The sequence below is a fragment of the Oncorhynchus keta genome, chromosome 20 (genome assembly GCF_023373465.1).
Source record: "Oncorhynchus keta strain PuntledgeMale-10-30-2019 chromosome 20, Oket_V2, whole genome shotgun sequence".
In the NCBI taxonomy this organism is placed as follows: domain Eukaryota; kingdom Metazoa; phylum Chordata; class Actinopteri; order Salmoniformes; family Salmonidae; genus Oncorhynchus; species Oncorhynchus keta.
Window position 1 is genome coordinate 22,211,889 of NC_068440.1, and position 26,127 is coordinate 22,238,015.

Below are 26,127 nucleotides of genomic sequence, written 5' to 3' on the forward strand. Positions count from 1 at the left end.
CATTCTGTTAAAGGTCCCCAAAGAACACACATCCCTGGGTCGCTCCTCTTTTCAGTTTGCTGCAGCTAGCGACTGGAATGAGTTGCAACAAACACTCAAACTGGACAGGTTTATCTCAATCTCTTCATTCAAAGACTCAATTATGGACACTCTTATTGGCAGTTGTGGATGCTCTGCGTGACGTATTGTCTCTTGTCTGTGCCCAATAATGTTTGTACCATGTTATGTTGTGTTGCTACCATCCTGTGTTGTCATGTGTTGCTACCTTGCTATGTTGTTTTCTTAGGTCTCTTTATGTAGTGTTGTCTCATATATATATATACAGAGGGCAGGTATTTTTATTTAACTTGGCAAGTCAGGTATGAACAAATTATATATATATAGTATTTATTTTTAAATATTGGTAGGCCGTCATTGTAAATAAATTTGTTCATACCTGACTTGCCAAGTTAAATAAAAATACTTGCCCTCTGTTGGCTACTACCTTTAACTACAGCAACATGATGTAGAATATTGTATCAGTAGCTTTTAGCAGACTGGGCAAGGATGTATAAATGGTATATGTCTATGGTGCTGAAGACCAAGAATATGTTCAGCAGAAAGTAAAATACCCAGACACACACACACAGGTGTCTGGTATGCAGAGGTGGTTTAATCACATTAGAACCAAAGAGAAACACTGTGTCGTTGGGTTAACCACAGTCTTTATATATAATAACCTTTATCCCAGAAAAACATCTACAGCCATTTACAGCTTTACTCTGATTGTAAAACAGAAAGACACATCCCCACAGAGAGAGAGAGGAGAGGAGTGATGGAGAGAGAGGAGTGATAGAGAGAGAGGAGTGATAATTGAGAGGGAGACAGAACAGAGACAGCGAGAGTGCATCTCCAACAGTCCTTATCTAAATTAGAAAAACCGACAGCCATTTTTATTGGATTATTACATAAGTATTATTACATAAGTATTATACATTACAAAAATATGATATAGTTGTTATAGAAGCGCCAGGCGTTAAGCTGAGTGATCGTAGCTGGGTCGTATTCAGTAGCAAAACGGTTTGAAAACAGACAAGGAAGAATTGCTTCTCTTATTGCAAAAGTTCAAGCTGTAAACCCCCATTTCATTCCGTTTCTAAACATTTTCTCCCTACTGAATACAACCCTGGGTCCTCAGGTTCTTCATTCAGTAACATTGAATGTGACCTCTCCCACTTGCTCCCAAATAAGGAATCATGACACACCCTCCTCATCCAAGAATGACATGCAGCTCCTCTAGTGTTCTATATCTAGGCCGAATATATACAGATTAGGACAACGCAATAATCAATAATTCCATGCGGCAGCATTCGAAAATAAATAAAGTAATTGGACCAGCGCCACTGCTGATTCTACAGGATTAGCATTGAAAATGTGACAATCAGTCGGAAAAATAAAGGGTCTGTAGATGACTAGAAACACATTTAAATGAATAGAATGACAGTAAAACAGTTATGCTATGTGTTTGCTGACTAGTTAGCTGAAATTCACTACAATTGTGTTAATTTTCCACTTGATGGCAAACGTTCTGTACTGCTAAAATTTACTTCGTCATTTTGGCTCCGCATTGCTCGTCCCATTGTTTAGAATTCTTCTGCATTTATGCAAAGACTTATGGAATCCTCTTATCCTAACCGGTATATTTTTGACCTAGACCCATACCAGGAAGTCAGGTATATCAGGAAGAAAAGTTAGGACTTAAACAATTAAAGCAATAATTAGAAAAATAATATGAAAAAAAATGAAAAAAAAGAGGAGCTGGTTTGTAGATGAGTATGTAGAGGGAGTGATGGAAGAAGCACGAGAGGGTAGATGAGGGAGGGAGAGAGAGGGGGAAGAGGAGGGAGGGAGAAAGGGAGAGAGGGTAGAGGAGGGAGGGTAGAGCAGAGAGGGAAGAGCAGAGAGGGAGAGGGGAGAGAGGGTAGAGCAGAGAAGGAGAGGGTAGAGCAGAGAAGGGAGGGAGGGAAGAAGAGAAGGGAGGGATAAAGGGTAGAGGATAAAGGGTAGAGGAGGGAGAGAAGGTAGAGGGAGGGAGGGAGAGAAGGTAGAGGGAGGGAGGGAGAGAAGGTAGAGGGAGGGAGGGAGAGAAGGTAGAGGGAGGGAGGGAGAGAAGGTAGAGGGAGGGAGGGAGAGAAGGTAGAGGGAGGGAGGGAGAGAAGGTAGAGGGAGGGAGGGAGAGAAGGTAGAGGGAGGGAGGGAGAGAAGGTAGAGGGAGGGAGGGAGAGAAGGTAGAGGGAGGGAGGGAGAGAAGGTAGAGGGAGGGAGGGAGAGAGCAAAGGTGAAAGGTGGAGTGCTAGAAGTGCAACGTAAGTAAGGCAGAGGAAGAAGGGAGAGAGAGAGAGAGATTGAGGAGTTATTGCTGGGCGTAGTAGCATAGTTTCTGCTGTCGGTCGGAGTAGCGATAGCAGAGGAGGGGGATGGAGGAGAGGAGTGAGAGAGTAGTTATTGTTGTGGGTAGTATGGCTGTTGTGGTGGTTGCTGGGGCTGCTGTTGGTAGGTGTAGGGGTGCTGCTGTGTGGGGGGGACCACAGGGTAGCCTCCCTGTCCGGGTGCTGGGGCCTGCTGATAGGGGACGTAGGGCTGCATGTTAGGCTGCATAGTGGGGGGCATGTTGTACTGGCCGTACGCTGCATACGGGTTATAACCCATAGGCATCTGGTAGGCATACCTGAGGATACAGAGAAAGAGAGGTTAGTGTATATGAAAATGAGAAGACAGGGATAGTGAGATGAACAACAGACGGGCTACAGTTGTGCAACGCACACAGCCAACTGGGACAATAAGGATAATGATTGATTTGATTGACTCACCCGGGGTATCCCTGGTATGTGGGGTAAGGCGGTCCCTGGGCCTGTGAGGGAGGGGCCATAGGTGGGGGGTTTACTGGTTGAGGCTGGTTACTGGGAGGGTTGCCTGGTGCGGAGGCGGCCTGGGGGGTGAAGGCAGGGGGAGGGGGCCGCTCGGGAGGCTGGGCCTTCGCCTGGGGCTGCTGAGGTTGCTGGAAACGGAAGAGGGAAAGATCAGAGGTCACTAAACATCAGTCAAAACAGATCAATAGTAAACCTTGTGACAACTGCTGATGTAAAGTGGTTAACAAACATTTCACTGATTGCTTGAAACGGGATATTTTTACAACGTCACAATAAGAGACAACATTACGGTCATGTCTCTGTCGTGACCGTAAGTCATGTCTCTGTCGTGCAAATCGTAAGTCAATACGCCACGTGCCTCACATACATCACTCTGTTGAGCCAACTTCGCCATCGGCTTTGAAATGGGCACAACTCACACCCGGGAGACACCTCGGTTACAAATGAATGCAATCACTTTCACCCGATGCAAATTTCGCCCACCCAGTGAACCGGGCAAGTTTAATTGAATCCTCATTGGCATAGAGCTGCCCTCTGATTGGGCTGGAGGGAGGAGCCACCCAGCTGTGATTGGCTACTTACGAAGACAGTCCTTGGTGCGGGGGTTGGTCCAGTGGCGGTGGGGGTGGGGTTAGTCTGGTAGGCGGGGACAGAGAAGGATGGGGCACTGGGCTCCCTGGCGATGCTCTGCTGCAAATCCCTGGGTGGGTAACCACAACAACAGAAATGTCAGTCATTGGTCACCAAGGCAACCCCAACATCAGTTGCTCGTCATGGTCACTTCTAGTTCACATAAATCACCAATCACATAAAAACAGAATCAATGATATTTCACTAATAACACAATACAGTGATTATTACAAATATTCATAACAACTGAATCGTTATTGAGACGACATCATCACCACATACTTCAGCAGTTCATCCCGTTCTGTCTTGCGGGCGAAGACGATGTCACTGCACTTGTTCTGGAACTTCAGCAGGATCTCGGTGAGGTCATTGTAGAACTACAGAGAGCGAGAAGGTGATTGGTCAGATTGAGAGACAACCAAAGTCATCCAATAATCAAGCCCTTGTCAAGTTCAACCTGTTGTGATTGTCAGGGGGTTAGAACAAAAATGTGTATTGTTGGGTGACACCGTCTTAGAAACAGTCCTCCTTTTCCCTGGACAACCCACCCATTCCCTAGAAACAACCCTCCCTGACGTTCCCTAGGTGACGGTTACCTTGGTGCCCTCTCTGAGGTTGCTGGTGATCTCAACGTAGCTGTCGTGGGCCGAGGCCAGCTTCTTCAACACCTCCTCACGATCATTTGCCTCCGAGTTGGACTGCTTCAGACTGGAGAACTCCTGGTGAGATGCCTGGGGGGAGACAATCAACAGGTGGAGATGGAAGGAGAGAATCGATAAAGTAACATTTCTCGACATCTGAAAAAGTATTTGTGGAAATTGCGTATAGGGGTGTTTAGGCGAGTGTGTCTCTGTGTCTGTATCCTACCTGCACGTTGCCCAACAGCTCTTCCTGAGAGCGGAGGCTGGCTTGAACCCTCTGGCTGTAGCTGCCGTATGATTGGTCAAGCTGGCTCATTGACAGTGCCTCCTCATTGATGGCCCCGTCCTGAGCCAGAGCCGTCAGGAAGCTGGAGGACATGTCAAAGGTCACGCCCTTAATTTCCGTCTCCAGCACCTCCCTCTCTCTCTTCACCACCTCTAGCTGGGACAACTGGGAACGCAACACACTCACAACCTAGAGGGAGAGAGAATACATAGTTAGAACACACACACACACACACCCACACACCACACACACACACACACACAAAATCCCTCACCTCGCTGCCCTGCAATGTCTTAGCAGGGTTGGCTGAAGGTATGGCAGCGGTGAGTTCAGCCTCAGGTTTACAGAGGAGAGCGATCATCTCACAGTGTGCATTATAACGCTCCCTGACCACCTGGTCAGCCTGCACTGCCTTGTCCAACACGCTACGGAAGTTACCCCCCTCTGGACCGCCGGAGGTAGAGAAGCAGAAATAATTATCATTTGATTCCAAGGTAGTACACAACACCACACATATCAGTATGTTTGTTTTTGGATGTGTGTGTAGGCATGAATAGGTGTGTGAGTGTGTGTACCCGCTCTGAGTGGTTTGTAGAGGTCTCCAGAAGGAGTTCTGTTCCAGCGTTGGCTGAACTTGGATCTCAGCTCGCTGTCTGTCGACTCCTCATCATCCAGCATCTTCAGAGACTACAAACACACATTACACATCATGGGTATACGAACTAGAGGTCGACCGATTAATCGGACTGGCCGATTAATTAGGGCCGATTTCAAGTTTTCATAACAATCGGAAATCGGTATTTTGGGGCGCCGATTTGCCCAATTATTCTTATTTTCAACAACGGCCGAGGAATGGTGGGTTAACTGCCTGTTCAGGGGCAGAACAACAGATTTTTACCTTGTCAGCTCGGTGGATCAAATCTTGCAAACTTACAGTTAACTCGTCCAACGCTCTAACCACCTGCCTCTCATTACACTCCACGAGGAGCCTGCCTGTTACGCGAATGCAGTAGAAGCCAAGGTAAGTTGCTAGCTAGCATTAAACGTATATTATAAAAAAACAATCAATCATAATCACTAGTTATAACTACACATGGTTGATGATATTACTAGTTTATCTAGCATATCCTGCGTTGCATATAATCGATGCAACGCTGGGGGATGATTTAACAAAAGCGCATTTGCGAAAAAAATCACAATCCTTGCACAACTGTACCTAACCATAAACATCAATGCCTTTCTTAAAATCAATACACAGAAGTATATATTTTTAAACCTGCATATTTAACTAAAAGAAATCCAGGATAGCAGGCAATATTAACCAGGTGAAATTGTGTCATTTCTCTTGCGTTCATTGCACGCAGAGTCAGGGTATATGCAACAGTTTGGGCAGCCTGGCTCATTGCAAACTAATTTGCCAGAATTTTACGTAATTATGACATAACATTGAAGGTTGTGCAATGTAACAAGAATATTTAAACTTAGGGATGCCACCCATTAGATAAAATACCAAACGGTTCTGTATTTCACTGAAAGAATAAACGTTTTGTTTTCAAAATGATAATTTCTGGATTCGACCATATTAATGACCAAAGGCTTGAATTTCTGTGTGTTATCATGTTATAATTAAGTATATGATTTGATAGAGCAGTCTGACTGAGCGATGGTAGGCAGCAGCAGGCTCGTAAGCATTCATTCAAACAGCACTTTCATGCGTTTTGCCAGCAGCTCTTCGCAAGCACAGCTCTGTTTATGACTTCAAGCCTATCAACCTAATGGCTGGTGTGACCGATGTGAAATGGCTAGCTAGTTAGCTGGGTGTGCGCTAATAGTGTTTCAAACGTCACTCGCTCTGAGACTTGGAGTAGTTATTCCCCTTGCTCTGCAAGGGCCGCGGCTTTTGTGGAGCGATGGGTAACGCTGCTTCGAGGGTGGCTGTTGTGGATGTGTTCCTGGTTCGAGCCCAGGTAGGAGCGAGGAGAGGGACGGACGCTATACTGTTACACTGGCAATACTATAGTGCCTATAAGAACATCCAATAGTCAAAGGTATATGAAATACAAATGGTATGGAGAGAAATAGTCCTATAAATACTATATTAACTACAACCTAAAACCTCTTACCTGGGAATATTGAAGACTCATGTTAAAAGGAACCACAAACTTTCATATGTTCTCATGTTCTGAGCAAGGAACTCAAACGTTAGCTTTTTTTTTTACATGGCACATATTGCACTTTTACTTCTCCAAAACATTGTTTTTGCCAAATGGAACATGTTTCATTAATTATTTGAGGCTAAATTGATTTTTATTGATGTATTATATTAAGTTAAAATAAGTGTTCATTCAGTATTGTTGTAATTGTCATTATTACAAAAACAAACGAAAATAAATAAATAAATAAATAAAATAAATCTGCCGATTAAATCGGTATCGGCTTTTTTGGGCCTCCAATAATCGGTATCGGGGTTGAAAAATCATAATCGGTCAACCTCTAATACGAACACGCGTGTGTGTGTGTGTGTGTGTATATACAGACCTCATCCAGGATCTCTCTGTTGCGTGTCAGTAGTTCCGGCAGGTCTCTGATCAGCTGCTCTATGCTCTGCAGCCCCCCCTGCTGGACGATGGCATGGGCCTTTTCAATAATGGATTGTGGGATAGAATCTCCAGACAGGTCCTCCAGAGCCGCAGGCAGGTTCAGAGATGCCAGGACACTGTTGTTAAATGATCAATACATGATCAATATAGACATGCCAACACACTGTTTAGTTATTAACGCAATTCACCACCAATAAATATGACCTACACAGTGTACAAAACATTAAGAACACCTGCTATTTCCATGACAGACTGAACAGGTGAAAGCTGTGATCCCTTATTGATGTTAAATCCACTTCAATCAGTATAGATGAAGGGGAGGAGACAGGTTAAAGACGGGTTTTTAAGCCTCGAGACAATTGAGACATGGATTGTGTTATTCAGAGGGTGAATGGGCAAGACAAAATATTTAAGTGCCTTTGAACAGGGTTTGGTAGTAGGTGCCAGACGCACCGGTTTGTGTCAAGAACTGCAATACTGCTGGGTTTTTCACGCTCAACAGTTTCCTGTGTGTATCAAGAATGGTCCACCACCCAAAGGACATCCAGCCAACTTGACACAACTGTGGGAAGCATTGGAGTCAACATGGGCCAACATCCCTGACGAATTGAGTCTGTTCTGATGGCAAAAGGGGGGGGATATTAGGAAGGCGTTCTTAATGTTTTGTCAACTCAGTGTATGATGACTTAACCGGGTGCTGTTGACTGTGTTGATAATGTAATGTATTGAAATCAATAGAGTAGAAAAAAATAACGATTCAATTGTTAAATGATCAAAGTAACATCCATACCCGTTGCAGAGGTTAGTAGCTTCCCTCATGGTTCCTACCAGTCTGTTGACGGTCTCAGCCTTCCTCTGGCTGTACACACTCATACTCTGCTGCACAGCCATGGGCACCATCTTCTCAAACAAGTCTATACAGACACACACACGTCAGAAACTAACCCACACGTTAACAAACTCTTTTAGACATCTACACAGTGTGCCCCCCCGCACCAGTGAACTTGGTGCCGAGTGGTTGTGTGTGTATTCGGTCTCTCACCAGTGAAATGGTGCCGAGTGGTTGTGTGTGTATTCGGTCTCTCACCAGTGAACTTGGTGCCGAGTGGTTGTGTGTGTATTCGGTCTCTCACCAGTGAACTTGGTGCCGAGTGGTTGTGTGTATATTCGGTCTCTCACCAGTGAACTTGGTGCCGAGTGGTTGTGTGTGTATTCGGTCTCTCACCAGTGAAATGGTGCCGAGTGGTTGTGTGTGTATTCGGTCTCTCACCAGTGAACTTGGTGCCGAGTGGTTGTGTGTGTATTCGGTCTCTCACCAGTGAAATGGTGCCGAGTGGTTGTGTGTGTATTCGGTCTCTCACCAGTGAACTTGGTGCCGAGTGGTTGTGTGTGTATTCGGTCTCTCACCAGTGAACTTGGTGCCGAGTGGTTGTGTGTGTATTCGGTCTCTCACCAGTGAAATGGTGCCGAGTGGTTGTGTGTGTATTCGGTCTCTCACCAGTGAACTTGGTGCCGAGTGGTTGTGTGTGTATTCGGTCTCTCACCAGTGAACTTGGCGCTGAGTGGTTGTGTGTATATTCGGTCTCTCACCAGTGAACTTGGTGCCGAGTGGTTGTGTGTATATTCGGTCTCTCACCAGTGAACTTGGTGCCGAGTGGTTGTGTGTGTATTCGGTCTCTCACCAGTGAACTTGGCGCTGAGTGGTTGTGTGTATATTCGGTCTCTCACCAGTGAACTTGGCGCTGAGTGGAGGTGTGATGGTGGTAGCCTTGACCAGCGCTGCCTTGCCGATGTTTTCCAGGTCTTTGACCTCAGGGACGCGGTCGTGGTAGATGAAGTCGTTGTCCTTCTTAGCTGCGGTCAGAGCACGGCTGATCTTATCACTAAGGTCTTTCACACTGACGTACTCATCATAGCGAGACGCGACCGTCTTCACCAGCTCTGAAGCATGCTGCATGGATGGAGGGAAGGAGAGAAGAGGAATGAATGATAGTCGGATCCTTCACACTGTCAACCATAAAGCAGGGCTAGACTCTTCACTAATTAGTTTGCTGAGGGATGGAGAGAACGAGAGAATAGAAAACAATGTATGAGGACTTTGGTTGATTGGTTGTGTTTACAGTGGGAAGAAAAAGTATGTGAACCCTTTAGAATTACCTGGATTTCTGCATAAATTAGTCATAAAATCTGATCTTCACCTAAGTCATGACAATAGACAAACACAGTCTGCTTAATCTAATAACATGCAAACAATTACATGTTTTCATGTCTTTATTGAACACACCGTGTAAACATTCACAGTGCAGGTAGGAAAAAGCATGTGAAGCCTTGGATTTAATAACTGGTTGACTCTCCTTTGGCAGCAATAACCTCAACCAAACGTTTTCTGTAGTTGCGGATCAGACCTGCAAAACGGGAGGAATTTTGGACCATTCATCTTTACAAAACGGTTTCAGTTCAGCAATATTCTTGGGATGTCTGGTGTGAACCGCTCACTTGAGGTCATGCCACAGCATTTTAAATCCGGTTTACGTCAGGACTGATTGGGCCACTCCAGAAGGTGTATTTCCTTCTGTTGAAGCCGTTCTGTTGTAGATTTACTTCTGTCTTACGGGTTGTTGTCCTGTTGCATCACCCAACTTCTGTTGAGCTTCTATTGGCGGACAGATAGCCTAACATTCTCATGCAAAATGTCTTGATAAACTTTGGAATTCATTTTTCTGTCGATGATAGCAAGCTGTCCAGGTCCTGAGGCAGCAAAGCAGCCCAAACCATGATGCTCCCTCCACCATACTTTACAGTTGGGATGAGGTTTTGATGTTGGTGTGCTGGGCCTTTTTTCCTCCACAGTGTTGTGTTCCTGTAGTTTCATCTGTCCACAGAATATTTTGAGGGGTTCACATACCTTTTCCAACCTACACAGTGAATTTATAAATTATGTATTCAATATAGACAAAATACAACAATTTGTGTGTTTTTAGTTTAAGAACACTGTTTGTCTATGGTTGTGACTTAGATGAAGATCAGATCAAATTTGATGTCAAATTTATGCATTAATCCAGGTAATTTCAAAGGTTTCACATACTTTTTTCTTGCCACTGTATTTGGTCATAGGAAAATCACTACATTTTCAGGTGGGCTACACTGTAAGCACCACTGGGTTAGAGTGCTGTTTGTGTGTACCTGCAGGCGAGCGATCTCCTCCCCAAAGTGTTTCTTCTGCTTGGCGAGGATAGACTGGTGTAGCTCAGCGTTGGCCTGCATGATGCAGTGTTTAGCTGCCAGCACCGGCAACACCTCCTGGAAATAAATACACTGACCAGGGAGAAGCAACCACAGAGCAGTGCGCACATGGGGCAAACCAAAACACATACATGCAAACAAAGGGAAAACCAAAGAACAACACCGCCAAGAGCAAATCACAAACGAGTTTCACGTCACAGAAGCCAAATCAGGAACACAGCACACACACCACCACGAGGGATGCAGAGAGCGGAGGATAACGGGAGAGAGAACAGAACAGTGAGTGATTAATCTTTCTGCAACATTCACCCAAACTTTATTACAAAGTAGTGTGTGTGTGTCTGCAAAGTCCAGCCCATGTATTCCCACCCCAGAACATGTGTGTGTGTCTGCAAAGTCCAGCCCATGTATTCCCACCCCGGAACGTGTGTGTGTGTGTGTGTCTGTGTGTGTCTTTTAGTAGTAAGACAGGTCAGTCAGATTTCAAACACACACATCATTTCAGAAGCTCATTATTAGGTAGTGAGAGACCAATAAGAACGGGGGTGAGACGATGAAAGCGCCACTGAGAATAGAGCCCAAGTAGTGAACAAGCACAACCAATGAGAAAACAGCCCAGGTAGTGAATAACAAATCAGAATGGAGACTGTATGGTAAACAACCAATCAGAACAGAGATAGTGAAATGAGAGAAATGGGGAAAGTTCCACACCCTGAGTGTTATCCCCACACACACACACACACCTTGGGCAGGTTCTCTTTGTACTGACACTGCTTGAAGGCGTCGCTGTAGAAATCTGCCGCCTGATTGGCCAGTTTAGCGATGATGGCGTCCTTCATCTTATCTGTAGGGCAAACGATACCATGGTTACTTAATTTATGCACACACGTGCAATGTGTGGGTATAGCATGTGTGTGTGTGACATATGTGTACCTGAAGTAGCCTTGAGAAAGAAGACTTCCTGTGCCTGAGCCAGCATGATGAGACTGAGGGTTCCTACGGTCTCAGGAGAAATGTCCATTGTAGGCTCTCTGTTCAGAGCCGACAGCACTGTGTCCTTAATGTGACCAAATGCTCCACTTGCCAACTGGAGGGGGTGGAGGAGGGAGAGAGAGTGTATGACAGAGAGAGATGGAAAGACAGACAGACGGGGGGGGTTGTTATTGGTTATATTATTACTACGTAGAATTCAAGTATTATTATAAAAAAAGGTAGTCATTGGCTGTAATATCATTAGCAGTACTGTAGTAATACCTGGTAGTAATAGCAGTATTACTATAGATTTTTGTAGTATTTGGCTGTAGTATTTGTAGTACTGTAGTAATTTGATGTGGTATAAATAGTAGTGTTACTAATAGAACCTGGTAGTATTGTAGCATTACTATAGTAGTACCTGGTCATATTTGGCTGTAGTATTTGTAGTACTGTAGTAATTAGATGTGGTATAAATAGTAGTGTTACTATAGAAGCTGGTAGTATTGTAGCATTACTATAGTAGTACCTGGTCGTATTTGGCTGTAGTATTTGTAGTAATTAGATGTGGTATAAATAGTAGTGTTACTATAGAAGCTGGTAGTATTGTAGCATTACTATAGTAGTACCAGGTAGTATTTGGCTGTAGTATTTGTAGTACTGTAGTAATTAGATGTGGTATAAATAGTAGTGTTACTATAGAACCTGGTAGTATTGTAGCATTACTATAGTAGTACCTGGTAGTATTTGGCTGCGGCCTTCAGTCCTTCATCGCTGTCCAGGTTTTGTTCTGAAGCGATCTGACTTGCCAACGCTGCTCCATTGAACAACACGCATGTCTTCTCATAGCCCAGACTGGCCAGGGCTAAAACACACACACCTGTTCATCAGGCTGACATACCTCACAATAGGGTTACAGAGGTTACCTCTCACTGGGAGATAGCACACGCCGGCCCAGCTCTACACATGCCACAGACAGGTAATCATTTACGTTGCAGGGTTTCCATTAGGAACATTTGGCACCGGACAAGTGACCTGAAAGATGACATTTGAGAACTGTACCGGTCATCCATCTGCATTGGGAAAGTAACCCATTAGGGCATCCATCCATGCAGCCAGCACAATCAATAAACAAGGGATATTGGCCAAATGAGCCACACTTAAGTGTCCTTAAAACCAGCCTTTTAACAAATTACAAAAACACTATCCCTTGTGTTTCGATGTTTAGCATATGCAGAACTTTATAGTCTGTTTTATTGGTTTTAACTTTCCTCAAATATCAATTGTCCACCTTACGGTTCAGCTGTCAGAGATCTGATCACTAAATGCATCAGGGCATTGCATCTACTGTATGAAATTAATATTTAAAAAATCTGTGTGGAGTAAAGGTGGTCTAAAGTTTTTTTTCCTCCTCTGGTTACACATTTAACATGCTGGTAGAAATGAGGTAAAAATAGATTTAATTTTTCCTGCATTAAAGTCCCCGGCCACTAGGAGCACCACCTCTGGATGAGCATTTTCTTATTTGCTTATGGCCTTATATAGCTCGTTGAGTGCCGTTTTAGTGCCAGCATTGGTTTGTGGTGGTAAATTTACAGCTACGAAAAATATATATGAAAACTCTTGGTAAATAGTATGGTCTACAACTTATCATGAGATACTCTACTTCAGGCGAGCAAAACCTTGAGACTTCCTTAATATTTGATTTCGTGCACCAGCAGTTATTTACAAATAGACACAGACCGACACCCCTTGTCTTTACCGGAGGCAGATGTTCTGTCTTGCCGATACACGGAAAACTCAGCCAGCTGTATGTTATGCATGTCCTTATTCAGCCACGACTCAGTGAAACATAATAATAATAATATATGCCATTTGGCAGACGCTTTTATCCAAAGCGACTTACAGTCATGTCTGCATACATTCTACGTATGGGTGGTCCCGGGAATCGAACCCACTACCCTGGCGTTACAAGCGCCATGCTCTACCAACTGAGCTACAGAAGATATTACAGTTAATGTCCCATTGGTAGGATAGTCTTGATCGGAGCTCATCCAGTTTATTATCCAATGATTGCACGTTGGCTAATAGGACTGATGGTTGAGGCGGACTACACACTCGCCGTCGGATCCTTACAAGGCACACGGACCCACGTCCCCGAAATCTGTCTCTTCTTCATGCGAATGACGGGAATTTGGGCCTTGTCTGGTGTCTGAAGTAAATCCTTTGCATGTAGACACGTTAAAGAAAAAAATATTTGTCCAGTACGAGGTGAATAATCGCTGTCTTGATATCCAGAAGCTTTTTTTGGTCATAAGAGACAGCGGCAGAAACATTATGTACAAAATAAGTAACAAATAACGTGAAAAAACACACAAGATAGCACAATTGGTTAGGAGCCCGTAAAATGGCTGCCATCTCATCCGGCACCATAAATATAGAAGAAAGAAAAGCTTAGTCCTAGCCCCAGAGAGAGAGAGAGAGAGAGATGGAGATATAATGGCAGACTGATGACAGGACATGGATTTCTTTATCCTTGTCAGATGGGCTACTGCATCTGCTATACAGATATATACAGTCGTGGCCAAATGTTTTGAGAATGACACAAATATTAATTTTCAAAGTCTGCTGCCTCAGTTTGTATGATGGCAATTTGCATATACTCCAGAATGATATGAAGAGTGATCAGATGAATTGCAATTAATTGCAAAGTCCCTCTTTGCCATGCAAATGGCACGTGCCGTCATCATTGCTTTGCACAAAAAGGGCTTCACAGGCAAGGATATTGCTGCCAGTAAGATTGCACCTAAATGAACCATTTATCGGATCATCAAGAACTTCAAGGAGAGTGGTTTAATTGTTGTGAAGAAGGCTTCAGGGCGCCCAAGAAAGTCCAGCAAGCGCCAGGACCTTCTCCTAAAGTTGATTCAGCTGCGGGATCGGGGCACCACCAGTACAGAGCTTGCTTAGGAAAGGCAGCAGGCAGGTGTGAGTACATCTGCACGCACAGTGAGGCGAATACTTTTGGAGGATGGCCTGGTGTCAAGAAGGGCAGCAAAGAAGCCACTTCTCTCCAGGAAAAACATCAGGGACAGACTGATATTCTGTAAAAGGTACAGGGATTGGACTGCTGAGGTCTGGGCTAAAGTCATTTTCTCTGATGAATCCCGTTTCCGATTGTTTGGGGCATCCGGAAAAAAGCTTGCCAGGAGAAGACAAGGTGAGTGTTACCATCAGTCCTGTGTCATGCCAACAGTAAAGCACCCTGAGACCATTCATGTGTGGGGTTGCTTCTCAGCCAAGGGAGTGGGCTCACTCACAATTATGCTTAAGAACACAGCCATGAATAAAGAATGGTACAAACACATCCTCCGAGAGCAACTTCTCCCAACCACCCAGGAACAGTTTGGTGACGAACAATGCCTTTTCCAGCATGATGGAGCACCTTGCCATAAGGCAAAAGTGATGACTAAGTGACTCGGGGAACAAAAGATCGATATTTTGGGTCCATGGCCAGGAAACTCCCCAGACCGTAATCCCATTGAGAACTTGTAGTCAATCCTCAAGAGGCGGGTGGTCAAACAAAACCCCACAAATTCTGACAAATAATATATAATAATAAATAATATATGCCATTTAGCAGACGCTTTTATCCAAAGCGACTTACAGTCATGTGTGCATACATTCTACGTATGGGTGGTCCCGGGAATCGAACCCACTACCCTGGCGTTACAAGCGCCATGCTCTACCAACTGAGCTACAGAAGGACCACAAACTCCAAGCATTGATTATGCAAGAATGGGCTGCCATCAGTCAGGATGTGGCCCAGAAGTTAATTGACAGCATGCCAGGGGGGATTGCAGAGGTCTTGTAAAAGAAGGGTCAACACTGCAAATATTGACTCTTTGCATCAACTTCATGTAATTGTCAATAAAAGCCTTTGACACTTATGAAATGTTTGTAATTATACTTCAGTATTCCATAGTAACATCTGACAAAAATATCTAAAGATATTGAGGCAGCAGACTTTGTGAAAATTAATATTTGTGTCATTCTCAACTTTTGGCCACGACTGTACAGCTAATTCGTACATGTTTTATCGGATTTAAAAAAATAAAGATAAGCATTATTGTTAGATTACAGGAGTAACTATGGTAGGCTTAGAACATTCTTCCTCGCCTCAAGTTCAAGGAGTGCAAGTCAGTTGGACTGCCGGAACACAGTGCCTTCATATCATAGGCCGGCAGTGTAATAGCCAGACCAAAAGTAATTAAGTCTAGCCATTGTTCATAGGGAAAATACAAGCAGGATATTATATTGCGGCAAACACAACATTACAGTTGGAACTTAATTAAGCTAAAGAAAATTACAACAGAATGAAACAAAACATGTTTGGCATATTTAAAGAACTGGTTTAGATGACTAAATAGGCCTAAAATAATAACAATGAGCGAGTTGCACAGAAGCCACACCAACATTTCTGGTGTCTTTGACACCTACAATATTAAAACTTGTCCATACGGAGGACATTCCCCCTTGTAGGCATACTCTAACTTTAATTTTACTTAAATTAAAAAGGTCTCCATCTTCGCAATCAACAGTAGCCTAGGCCAAAGCTCCTCTCTCCTTAGCAGCAGGTGCATGTACATAAGGCAGAGTGTAATGAGTGAGAGAATGGTGCTGAAGCGCAAAGTCTGGGTTTATGATAGGCAGCCCTGGGCAATTTGGCCACATACGATTGAATTTATCGTCTTTTAATTTATTTGACCGGCCAAAATCCGGGGAACGGAAACCTTGGTATGTTGAAAAAGACAAGGAGCGGACACACATCATACAATATTACTGCTTCCTACACCTACTGGAACAACCATGCCCGCAAGCCTTGTGTGTGTGTGTGTGTGTGTGTGTAGCGTACCTAGTTTGACTGAGCCGCCGAACAGTGAGCCCTTATCAAAGGCATCTTTCCATGTGAAGGTTAGACACAGCTGCAGGAACACAGAAAGAGAGATTAGCAACATTATCAGACAAACCTTATTTTTTATTAGCGTTTCATGTGTGACGTGATTCTCTGTACCACGCAGACACATACTGTATTATATTGTTTTCAGCAGTGTGTATTTTGTATTGAGTGGATGAGAGGTTATATGTACCTGGTTTTCAGAGAAGGGAAACTTTGGCTCCACGGCACACAGCTGATCATAATACCTACAGAAAAGAGAGATGTTATTGACTGTGTTACTGACCAACTACGCTTGGGCGGAATCCAGATTCTCATACCTGCCTTGTGCCATACCAGGATACTCTGGAATTTTGTATTTTTATTTAACCTTTATTTAACTAGGCAAGTCTGTTAAGAACAAATTATTATTTACAATGGATGGCCTATGAACAGTGGGTTAACTGCCTTGTTCAGGGGCAGAACGACAGATTTTAACCTTGTCAGATCAGGGATATTTTGGTTACGAGTCCAACGCTCTAACCACTAGGCTACCTGCTGAATGCTTATAGAAATGTGATATTTCAGGGTTGTTTTATTTATACTCAGTAAGAAACTTTGGCAGCCACTAGTTCTTGGCACACCTGTACTTGGGAATTGTCTCCCATTCTTCTCTGCAGATCTTCTCAAGCTCTGTCAAGTTGGATGGGGAGCGTACAGCTATTTTCAGGTCTCTCCAGAGATGTTTGAGCGGGTTCAAGTCCGGGCTCCGGCCGGGCCATTCAAGGCATTCAGAGACTTATCCTGAAGCCACTCCTGCGTTGTTTGGCTGTGTGCTTAGGGTCATTGTCCTGTTGGAAGGTGAACCTTCGCCACAGTCTGAGGTCCTGAGCAGGTTATCAAGGATCTCTATGTACTTTGCGCCGTTCATCTTTCCCTCGACACTGACTAGTCTCCCAGTCCCTGCCGCTGAAAAACATCCCCACAGCATGATGCTGCCACCACCATGCTTCACCGTAGGGATGGTGCCAGGTTTCCTCCAGACGTGACGCTTGGCATTCAGGCCAACGAGTTCAATCTTGGTTTCATCATACCAGAGAATCTTGTTTGTCATGGTCTGAGAGTCTTTAGGTGCCGTTTGGCAAACTCCAAGTGGGCTGTCATGTGCCTTTTACTGAGGAGTGGCTTCCGTCTGGCCACTCTACTATAAAGGCCTGATTGGTGGAGCGCTGCAGAAATGATTGTCCTTCTGGAAGGTTCTCCCATCTTCACAGAGGAACTTTGGAGCTCTGTCAGAGTGATCATCGGGTTCTTGGTCACCTCCATGACCACATCCCCTTTTCCCCAGATTGCTCAGTTTAGCCAGGCAGCTAGCTCTAGAAAGAGTCTTGGTGGTTCCAAACTTCTTACATTTAAGAATGATGGAAGCCAATGTGTTCTTGGGGACCGTCAATGATGCAGAATTTTTTTGGTACGCTTCCCCAGATCTGTGCCTTGACACAACCCTGTCTCGGAGCTCTACAGACAATTCTTTCGACCTCATGGCTTGGTTTTTGCTCTGACATGATCTGTGAACTGTGGGACCTTATATAGACAGGTGTGTGCCTTTCCAAATCATGTCCAATCAATTGAATTTACCACAGGTGGACTCCAATCAAGTTGTAGAAACATCTGAAGGATGATCAATGGAAACAGGATGCACCTGAACTCAATTTCGGGTCTCATATTTTTATTTATTTATTTCACCTTTCTTTAACCAGGTAGGCTAGCTGAGAACAAGTTCTCATTTACAACTGCGACCTGGCAAAAGAGTCTGATTATTGAATACTAGATTTATTTGCATACATTTGCAAAAATGTTTTAAAAACTTTTTTCGCTTTGTCATTATGGGGTAGTGTGTGTAGATTAATATGGAACATTTTTTATTACACATTATAATAAGTGTGTAACGAAATAAAATGTGGAAAAAGTGAAGGGGTCTGAATACTTCCGAATGCACTGTATTAGACAGCAAGGCTCTTGATTCATTCTCTACTGTTTCCAAGCGAAGCTTGATTTTGGAAGAAGCTAACCACTTAGCTAGATAGCTTCTAAATGAACAAACCAAATGGACAACTGCAGAGCATTTAGTGAATTTTAGACAGTTGACTAAATAGATATGATACATAGTTGGAGAATATTTGTGAACTCTATACTGTAACTAGACCACCTGGCACATGCTGCGAGTGACTCACAAGGCTTTCGTCCATGAGTGCTTGTAAACAAACACCACGTAACTGGGGACTACTAGTAAGCTTCATAATGAAAAATTGTGACAGGTGAAATTAAGAACGCAATCTTCTTTATCTCCTAATGTATTGCACAAGTTGAGTGCAGGAATTTACTTAAAAAGTAGCTACAAATATTTAAATGTGTAAAAATAAATAAAAACTCCAGATGAAATAGTTTCAACAGTATTGACTAGAGGTTGACCGATTATGATTTTTCAATGCCGATACAGATTATTAGAAGACCATAAAAGCTGATACCGATTAATCGGCCAATTTTGTATTTATTTATTTGTAATAATGACAATTACAACAATACTGAATGAACACTTATTTTAACAATATAATACATCAATAAAAATCAATTTAGCCTCAAATAATTAATGAAACATGTTCCATTTGGTTTAAATAATGCAAAAACGAAGTGTTGGAGAAGTAAAAGTGCAATATGTGCCATGTAAGAAAGCTAATGTTTCAGTTCCTTGCTCAAAACATATGGTGGTTCCATTTAACATGAGTCTTCAATATTCCCAGGTAAGAAGTTTTAAATTGTAGTTATTATAGAAATTATAGGACTATTTCCCTCTATACCATTTGTATTTCATTAACCTTTGACTATTGGATGACCTTCCGGTTACTAGTCCAACGCTCTAACCACTAGGCTACCCTGTAGCTAGGCTACTTTAGTATTGCCAGTGTAACAGTATAGCTTCCGTCCCTCTCCTCGCTCCTCCCTGGGCTCGACCCAGCAACACAACGAAGATTAGCGAGGGTTAACTAGCTAGCCATTTCACTTCGGTTACTCAAGCCTCATCTCAGGAGTTGATAGGCTTGACGTCATAAACAGCGCAATGCTTGACGCAAAATGAGGAGCTGCTGGCAAAACGCACAAAAGTGCTGTTTGAATTAATGTTTACGCACCTGCTTCTGCCTACCACTGCTCAGTCAGATACTTGTATACTCAGTCAGATTATATGAAACACAGGACACGCTTGATAATATCTAGTAATATCAACAACCATGTGTAGTTAACTAGTGATTATGATTGATTGTTTTTTTATAAGATAAGTTTAATGCTAGCTAGCAACTTACCTTGGTTTACTGTATTCGCGTAACTCCTTGTGGAGTGCAACAAGAGAGAGGCAGGTCGTTATTGCGTTAGACTAGTTAAAGTTGCAAGATTGGATCCCCCGAGCTGACAAGGTGAAAATCTGTCTTTCTGCCCCTGAACGAGGCAGTTAACCCACCGTTCCTAAGCCATCATTGAAAATAAGAATGTGTGTTTGCTTGTTTGTTGACTTTTTTTGTACAGATTTAACTGTACTACTGTATAATTTTGACACGCAAAGACTCAAACGGTGTTCCATAGCAAACTGCTCAAAAAATAAAAGGGAACACTTAAACAACACAATGTAACTCCAAGTCAATCACACTTCTGTGAAATCAAACTGTCCACTTAGGAAGCGACACTGATTGACAATACATTTCACATGCTGTTGTGCAAATGGAATAGACAACAGGTGGAAATTATAGGCATTTAGCAAGACACCCCCAATAAAGGAGTGGTTCTGCAGGTGGGGACCACAGATCACTTCTCAGTTCCTATGCTTCCTAGCTGATGTTTTGGTCACTTTTGAATGCTGGCGGTGCTTTCACTCTTGTGGTAGCATGAGACGGAGTCTACAACCCACACAAGTGGCTCAGGTAGTGCAGCTCATCCAAAATGGCACATCAATGCGAGATGTGGCAAGAAGGTTTGCTGTGTCTGTCAGTAGTGTCCAGAGCATGGAGGCGCTACCAGGAGACAGGCCAGTACATCAGGAGACATGGAGCAGGCCGTAGGAGGGCAACAACCCAGCAGCAGGACCGCTACCTCCGCCTTTGTGCAAGGAGGAGCACTGCCAGAGCCCTGCAAAATGACCTCCAGCAGGCCACAAATGTGCATGTGTCTGCTCAAACGGTCAGAAACAGACTCCATGAGGGTGGTATGAGGGCCCGACGTCCACAGGTGGGGTTGTGCTTGCAGCCCAACACCGTGCAGGACGTTTGGTATTTGCCAGAGAACACCAAGATTGGCAAATTCGCCACTGGCGCCCTGTGTTCTTCACAGATGAAAGCAGGTTCACACTGAGCACATGTGACAGACGTGACAGTCTGGAGACGCCGTGGAGAACGTTCTGCTGCCTGCAACATCCTCCAGCATGACCGGTTTGGCAGTGGGTCAGTCATGGTGTGGGGTGGCATTTCTTTGGGGGGGCCGCACAGCCCTCCATGTGCTCGCCAGAGGTAGCCTGACTGCCATTAGGTACCGAGATGAGATCCTCAGACCCCTTGTAAAAGGCTATATAGGACTAAATATTATTATTGATATTACTAATAGGAGTATGGTTATACTTAATTTGCTCTGTTAAACCTATCCTTTAGAATGACTTCGATAGCAACAGTCAATTATGTAGTTATTATGCTGGTGTGGTTGGCCCTGGGTTCCTCCTAATGCAAGACAATGCTGGACCTCATGTGGCTGGAGTGTATCAGCAGTTCCTGCAAGAAGAAGGCATTGATGCTATGGACTGGCCTGCCCGTTCCCCAGACCTGAATCCAATTGAGCACATCTGGGACATCATGTCTCGCTCCATCCACCAACGCCACGTTGCACCACAGACTGTCCAGGAGTTGGCAGATGCTTTAGTCCAGGTCTGAGAGGAGATCCCTCAGGAGACCATCCGCCACCTCATCAGGAGCATGCCCAGGCGTTGTAGGGAGGTCATACAGGCACGTGAAGGCCACACACACACTACTGAGCCTAATTTTGACTTGTTTTAAGGACATTACATCCAAGTTGGATCAGCCTGTAGTGTGATTTTCCACTTGAATTTTGAGTGTGACTCCAAATCCAGACCTCCATGGGTTGATAAATTTGATTTCCATTGACCATTTTTGTGTGATTTTGTTGTCAGCACATTCAACTATGTAAAGAAAAAAGTATTTAAGAATATTTCATTCATATCTAGGATGTGTTATTTTAGTGTTCCCTTTATTTTTTTTGAGCATTGTATATACAAACGGCGTTCCATAGTATGTATGTCGTGAAGCTCATAGCAGTGATGCTATTACTGTGTAACTCCGGTAGGGCAACATCGAAAAAATTGCACACTTGGTATTGTTAATCGGTGCTCGACCAGTTGGCGAAAGCCAACATCCCCCACGTCAGAGAACGTTTGATTATCAAGGGCAATGAATTCCATTATCTTGGCTTTAATGGATTTCACCTTTGAGTTGTTACACTGAAATGTTGACTTGTTGACTGCTCGAGCAACACAGCAGATATTGTGGTCTCGTTTAAGAATGCTGTGTTGCACTTATAGCTCAAAATTGTACGTGGCATCATTACGTCTTGTACCTTCGTTATATAGGTATGCACGTCAGCTGTGACATGGTTTTGCACATCAGGTGTTAAACTCGACATCGGCCGATTCCGATATGTTCACCAATATATCGTGCATCCCTAATTGCGTCTCGGACAAAAGGCACCTAATTGGCGGAACAAACCTGGTACTATAGTTGACTCTCAGGTCAGAGAGGCAATGAAGGAATGTGAAGGAAGGAGGGAATGAGGAGTACTTACAGAAGTGCAGTGAGAGAATGGGAAAATAAGGAGAGGGAGGGGGGTAAAACAGTAGGGAGAACGGGAGAGGGAGGAGAAGAGCGGTCGCTCGGTGGGTGCACTGAAGGTTTTTAGGTCCAAACAATGGTTACCATGGTTACACTAAGATTAGCAAGGCTGTGACTACTTGGTAGGGACCAAAGTACATACAGAGTTTGCATTTTTGGGTACATTTCCATTGGATCCATTACACCGGGGTAGTTAATGTGGAACATGCGAACCTCAAGTATTTGATGGAAAACAAATAACTTTTTACAGTTTAGAGTTCTGTCCTAGACAGGTCTGCTGGTGACTAGACTACTGCTGCTGACACAATGGCAGTCTGTCTGCAGAGCTGTGAAAGGGATATGGAATACAAGGCCCGTTGCCATAGCTACCTGGCACATGGCTCACTCTGTACATGAGCTGAGAGCTAAGAGGCTACAATGCTAAGATTCACCTCCTAGGCATCTACCCACTCTGTATAGCAAAGCGTAGCCAGAACGTTAACATACTGTAGGCCAGCAATAGCATGTCCCTATCCCATCTTGTAGTTAGGAAGCCTATGCTAACATTGAATAAGTTCCTCCAGCAAACACTCCTTACAACAAACAGAGATGCTCTATTGTAACTATTGTAATGCACTAGTATTAAATAATGCTCTGTGGACAATACAATGCTAAACTATTAGTCAATTGATTCTATACAGGGGAGCAAAGTCTAAATCCTGCTCATATCACTAGTAGCCTACTGTATAGAATAGATGACTGGCTGGAGAAACTGAGGAAAGAAAATCAGAAAAGTCAATAGGTCACCACTCCAAGATACATGTGGTGATATCACACAGGACTGGAGACACATCTTTGGTAGGGTAGAGGAGGTTTGTTAACCAAATAACAGTCCAGTTTCCTCCATGGAACTCTATGCAAAACATTCCTTCCATCTCCCAGTGTGGGTATTCTGTTTAGATGAGATGGCTCGGATTTAGCTGAATAATGCCTCGGAGGCAGGCAGACTATATTAAATGTACATTATATAGCACAGCCTACTTCTACTCTGAAAGTTATGTAGTGTTGCATCCTCCCACCGAGATCTTGGATCAGTTGAGTATCTATCAAGAAGTGATAGTGAGGGACCTTCCAAGGAGTCTGAGTCTTTATGGCACAGGAGATAATGTTAGCTATCCTGAAACCACCCCCACATAACCCTCCTGAAACTAACATTACTTGTATAATGTTGTAATAACATATCAATAAACACTGGCTAGAAACATGGAGATTTTGATGACGTTAGAAAATTTGACAATGACACATTCAAATTTGATATTGGGGCCGGTCAAACTGACTCATGAGGATGCCAGCTGGGAAATACCCCTGTCAGAAAATACATACCCTACCATTACGCTTGTAGGGTCCGTAACTTCTGGCAAGGAAATAGCCATTACTTAATTGTCACTGTTTTAAGCTAATGTTTATTGGAATTGGCTAACATGGAAGTTAGTTAACTCGCTAGCTAAACAAGCTAGCTAGTTACTTTACTAATTGACAGCAGGTTCATTTCACATGTAGAAATCGTTATTGAGCTATTACAGTAGCATCACATGGACATTGATTGTCAATGCGTTAACTTTTCATAAATTGTTAAACACATGACTCAAAAGGAAAAACTGCTTCCGAGAATTTCAGGGTGCGGCAATGGAGTTAAATAGTAGCCCAGCCATTTCCAAACAGGTGAAATAGCTAGTTAACTGTTAGGTGTCTAGCTGGAGTTAGCTAGTTACGTCAGTGCAGCTGTATTTCAAACCTCAGGAGGATTTCCAGCGAGCTTTCGTGTTTGTCGAGCGGCCTCCCCAGAGCACTCTTGCGCAGCTTGTTCAACTCCTCCACGGATCGGATATACTCAGCTTGATCCTCGCCCGTTGGGTATGTCGCCGTAACGAATTTCGAGAGCGGTTTAACTAGTTCGACTTCTGACGACTTCTTTAACGGGACAGAAATAAAAGTCGCCATTTTTGCCCCGCGAAAAGTAACAAATAAAATGTGAAAGGACTATCAATCGGCAAAAACAACAGGCGGCTCCTCACTTCCTGGATTCTGCTGCAAACGTCAGAAGACGTTGACGCATAGAGCGAGCTGCGCAGACGCAGTGAGGGCTGGACAGGCGCAATACATGATGTATTTTTTTCTTCATGTTATTGGATGCTTACATTAAGGGCTTTATTTAGACAGGACATGTCTATGATTATTTATATTTAAAGGTGCTCCGCCATTTCCTGGTTGCTAAAATTCTAAAAGTTTGCATAATTTCAGTTATGTAGTGTAGATAATCATCGTACGATCTTAACTCCTGTGAAATATTTTCACTAGCCAAAAATATTGTATTTTCAGCTGTTTGAAGCTGGTGTACAAAACCAAAAGTTCAAGAAGAAAAAAATACACTTAAGGGACGCATACAAATAGCGCACATAGAACATATCTACTGCTTCTGAGACTTGCTTCCATTGAGAATGACAGATCTATAACTAACATCTTTGTGAATTTGGTGGTTGCCCAAAAAGTTACATATTGCAGCTTAATAAACTCAGCAAAAAAAGAAACGTCATCTCACTGTCAACTGGGTTTATTTTCAGGATACTTAACGTGTAAATATTTGTATGAGCATAACAAGATTCAACAACTGAGACATAAACTGAACCAGTTCCACAGACATGTGACTAAGATAAATTGAATGTGTCCCTGAACAAAAGGGGGGATCAAAATCAAAAATAACAGTCAGTATCTGGTGTGGCCACCAGCTGCATTACGTACTGCAGTGCATCTCCTCCTCAAGGACTGCACCAGATTAGCCTGTTCTTACTCTGAGATGTTACCCCACTCTTCCACCAAGGCCTGCAAGTTCCCAGACATTTCTGGGGGGAATGGCCCTAGCCCTCACCCCCCCCCGATCCAACAGGTCCCAGACGTGCTCAATGGCATTGAGATCCGGGCTCTTCGCTGGCCATGGCAGAACACTGACATTCCTGTCTTGCAGGAAATCACACATAGAATGAGCAGTATGGCTGGTGGAATTGTCATACTGGAGGGTCATGTCAGAATGAGCCTGCAGGAAGGGTACCACATGAGGAAGGAGGATGTCTTCCCTGTAACACGCAGCATTGAGATTGCCTGCAATGACAACAAGCTCAGTCCGATGATTCTGTGACACACCGCCTCAGACCATGACGGACCCTCCACCTTGATCCCGCTCCAGAGAACAGGCCTCTGTGTTACACTCATTCCTTTGACGATAAACACGAATCCAACCATCACCCCTGGTGAGACAAAACAGCGACTCGTCAGTGAAGAGCACTTTTTGCCAGTCCTGTCTGGTCCAGCGACGGAGGGTTGTGCCCATAGGCGACGTTGTTACCGGTGATGTCTGGTGAGGACCTGCCTTACAACAGGCCTACAAGCCCTCAGTCCAGCCTCTCTCAGCCTATTGCGGACAGTCTGAGCAGTGATTGTGCGTTCCTGGTGTAACTCGGGCAGTTGTTGTTGCCATTCTGTACCTGTCCCGCAGGTGTGATGTTCGGATGTACCGATCCTGTGCAGGTGTTGTTACACGTGGTCTGCCACTGTGAGGACGATCAGCTGTCCCTCATGTCTTCCTGTAGCGCTGTCTTCAGCGTCTCACAGTACGGACATTGCAATTTATTTCCCTGGCCCCATCTGCAGTCCTCATGCTACCTTTCAGCATGCCTAAGGAACGTTCACACAGATGAGCTGGGACCCTGGGCATCTTTCTTTTGGTGTTTTTCAGTGTCAGTAGAAAGGCCTCTTTAGTGTCCTAAGTTTTCATAAATGTGACCTTAATTGCCTACCGTCTGTAAGCTGTTAGTGTCTTAACCACCGTTCCACAGGTGGATGTTCATTAATTGTTTATGGTTAATTGAACAAGCATGGGGGAACAGTGTTAAAACCCTTTACAATGAAGAGCTGGGAAGTTTTTTTGGGTTTTTACA

The 26,127-nt window shown here is 43.9% G+C and overlaps 1 protein-coding gene across 2 annotated transcripts; it reads right to left on the bottom strand.

Moving 5' to 3' along the window:
- Positions 1-632: 632 nt before the first annotated feature.
- Positions 633-24,244, bottom strand: pdcd6ip (programmed cell death 6 interacting protein). 2 transcript variants are annotated; one of them, XM_035795727.2, is made up of 18 exons: positions 23,931-24,244; positions 16,432-16,486; positions 16,197-16,266; positions 12,019-12,146; positions 11,243-11,396; positions 11,053-11,153; positions 10,250-10,366; positions 8,795-9,017; positions 7,857-7,980; positions 7,005-7,182; positions 5,042-5,153; positions 4,741-4,910; positions 4,407-4,655; positions 4,136-4,270; positions 3,822-3,916; positions 3,492-3,609; positions 2,850-3,037; positions 633-2,707 (listed from the first exon to the last, which is right to left on the bottom strand). In XM_035795727.2, exons 1-18 carry the CDS (start codon positions 24,134-24,136, stop codon positions 2,482-2,484), a joined length of 2,649 nt encoding a protein of 882 aa, XP_035651620.1. In that variant the 5' UTR covers positions 24,137-24,244; the 3' UTR covers positions 633-2,481. The 2 variants fall into 2 exon arrangements, with proteins under 2 accessions (XP_035651620.1, XP_035651619.1); XM_035795726.2 differs by having other exon boundaries at positions 10,250-10,381.
- Between the last annotated feature and the right edge of the window lie 1,883 nt (positions 24,245-26,127).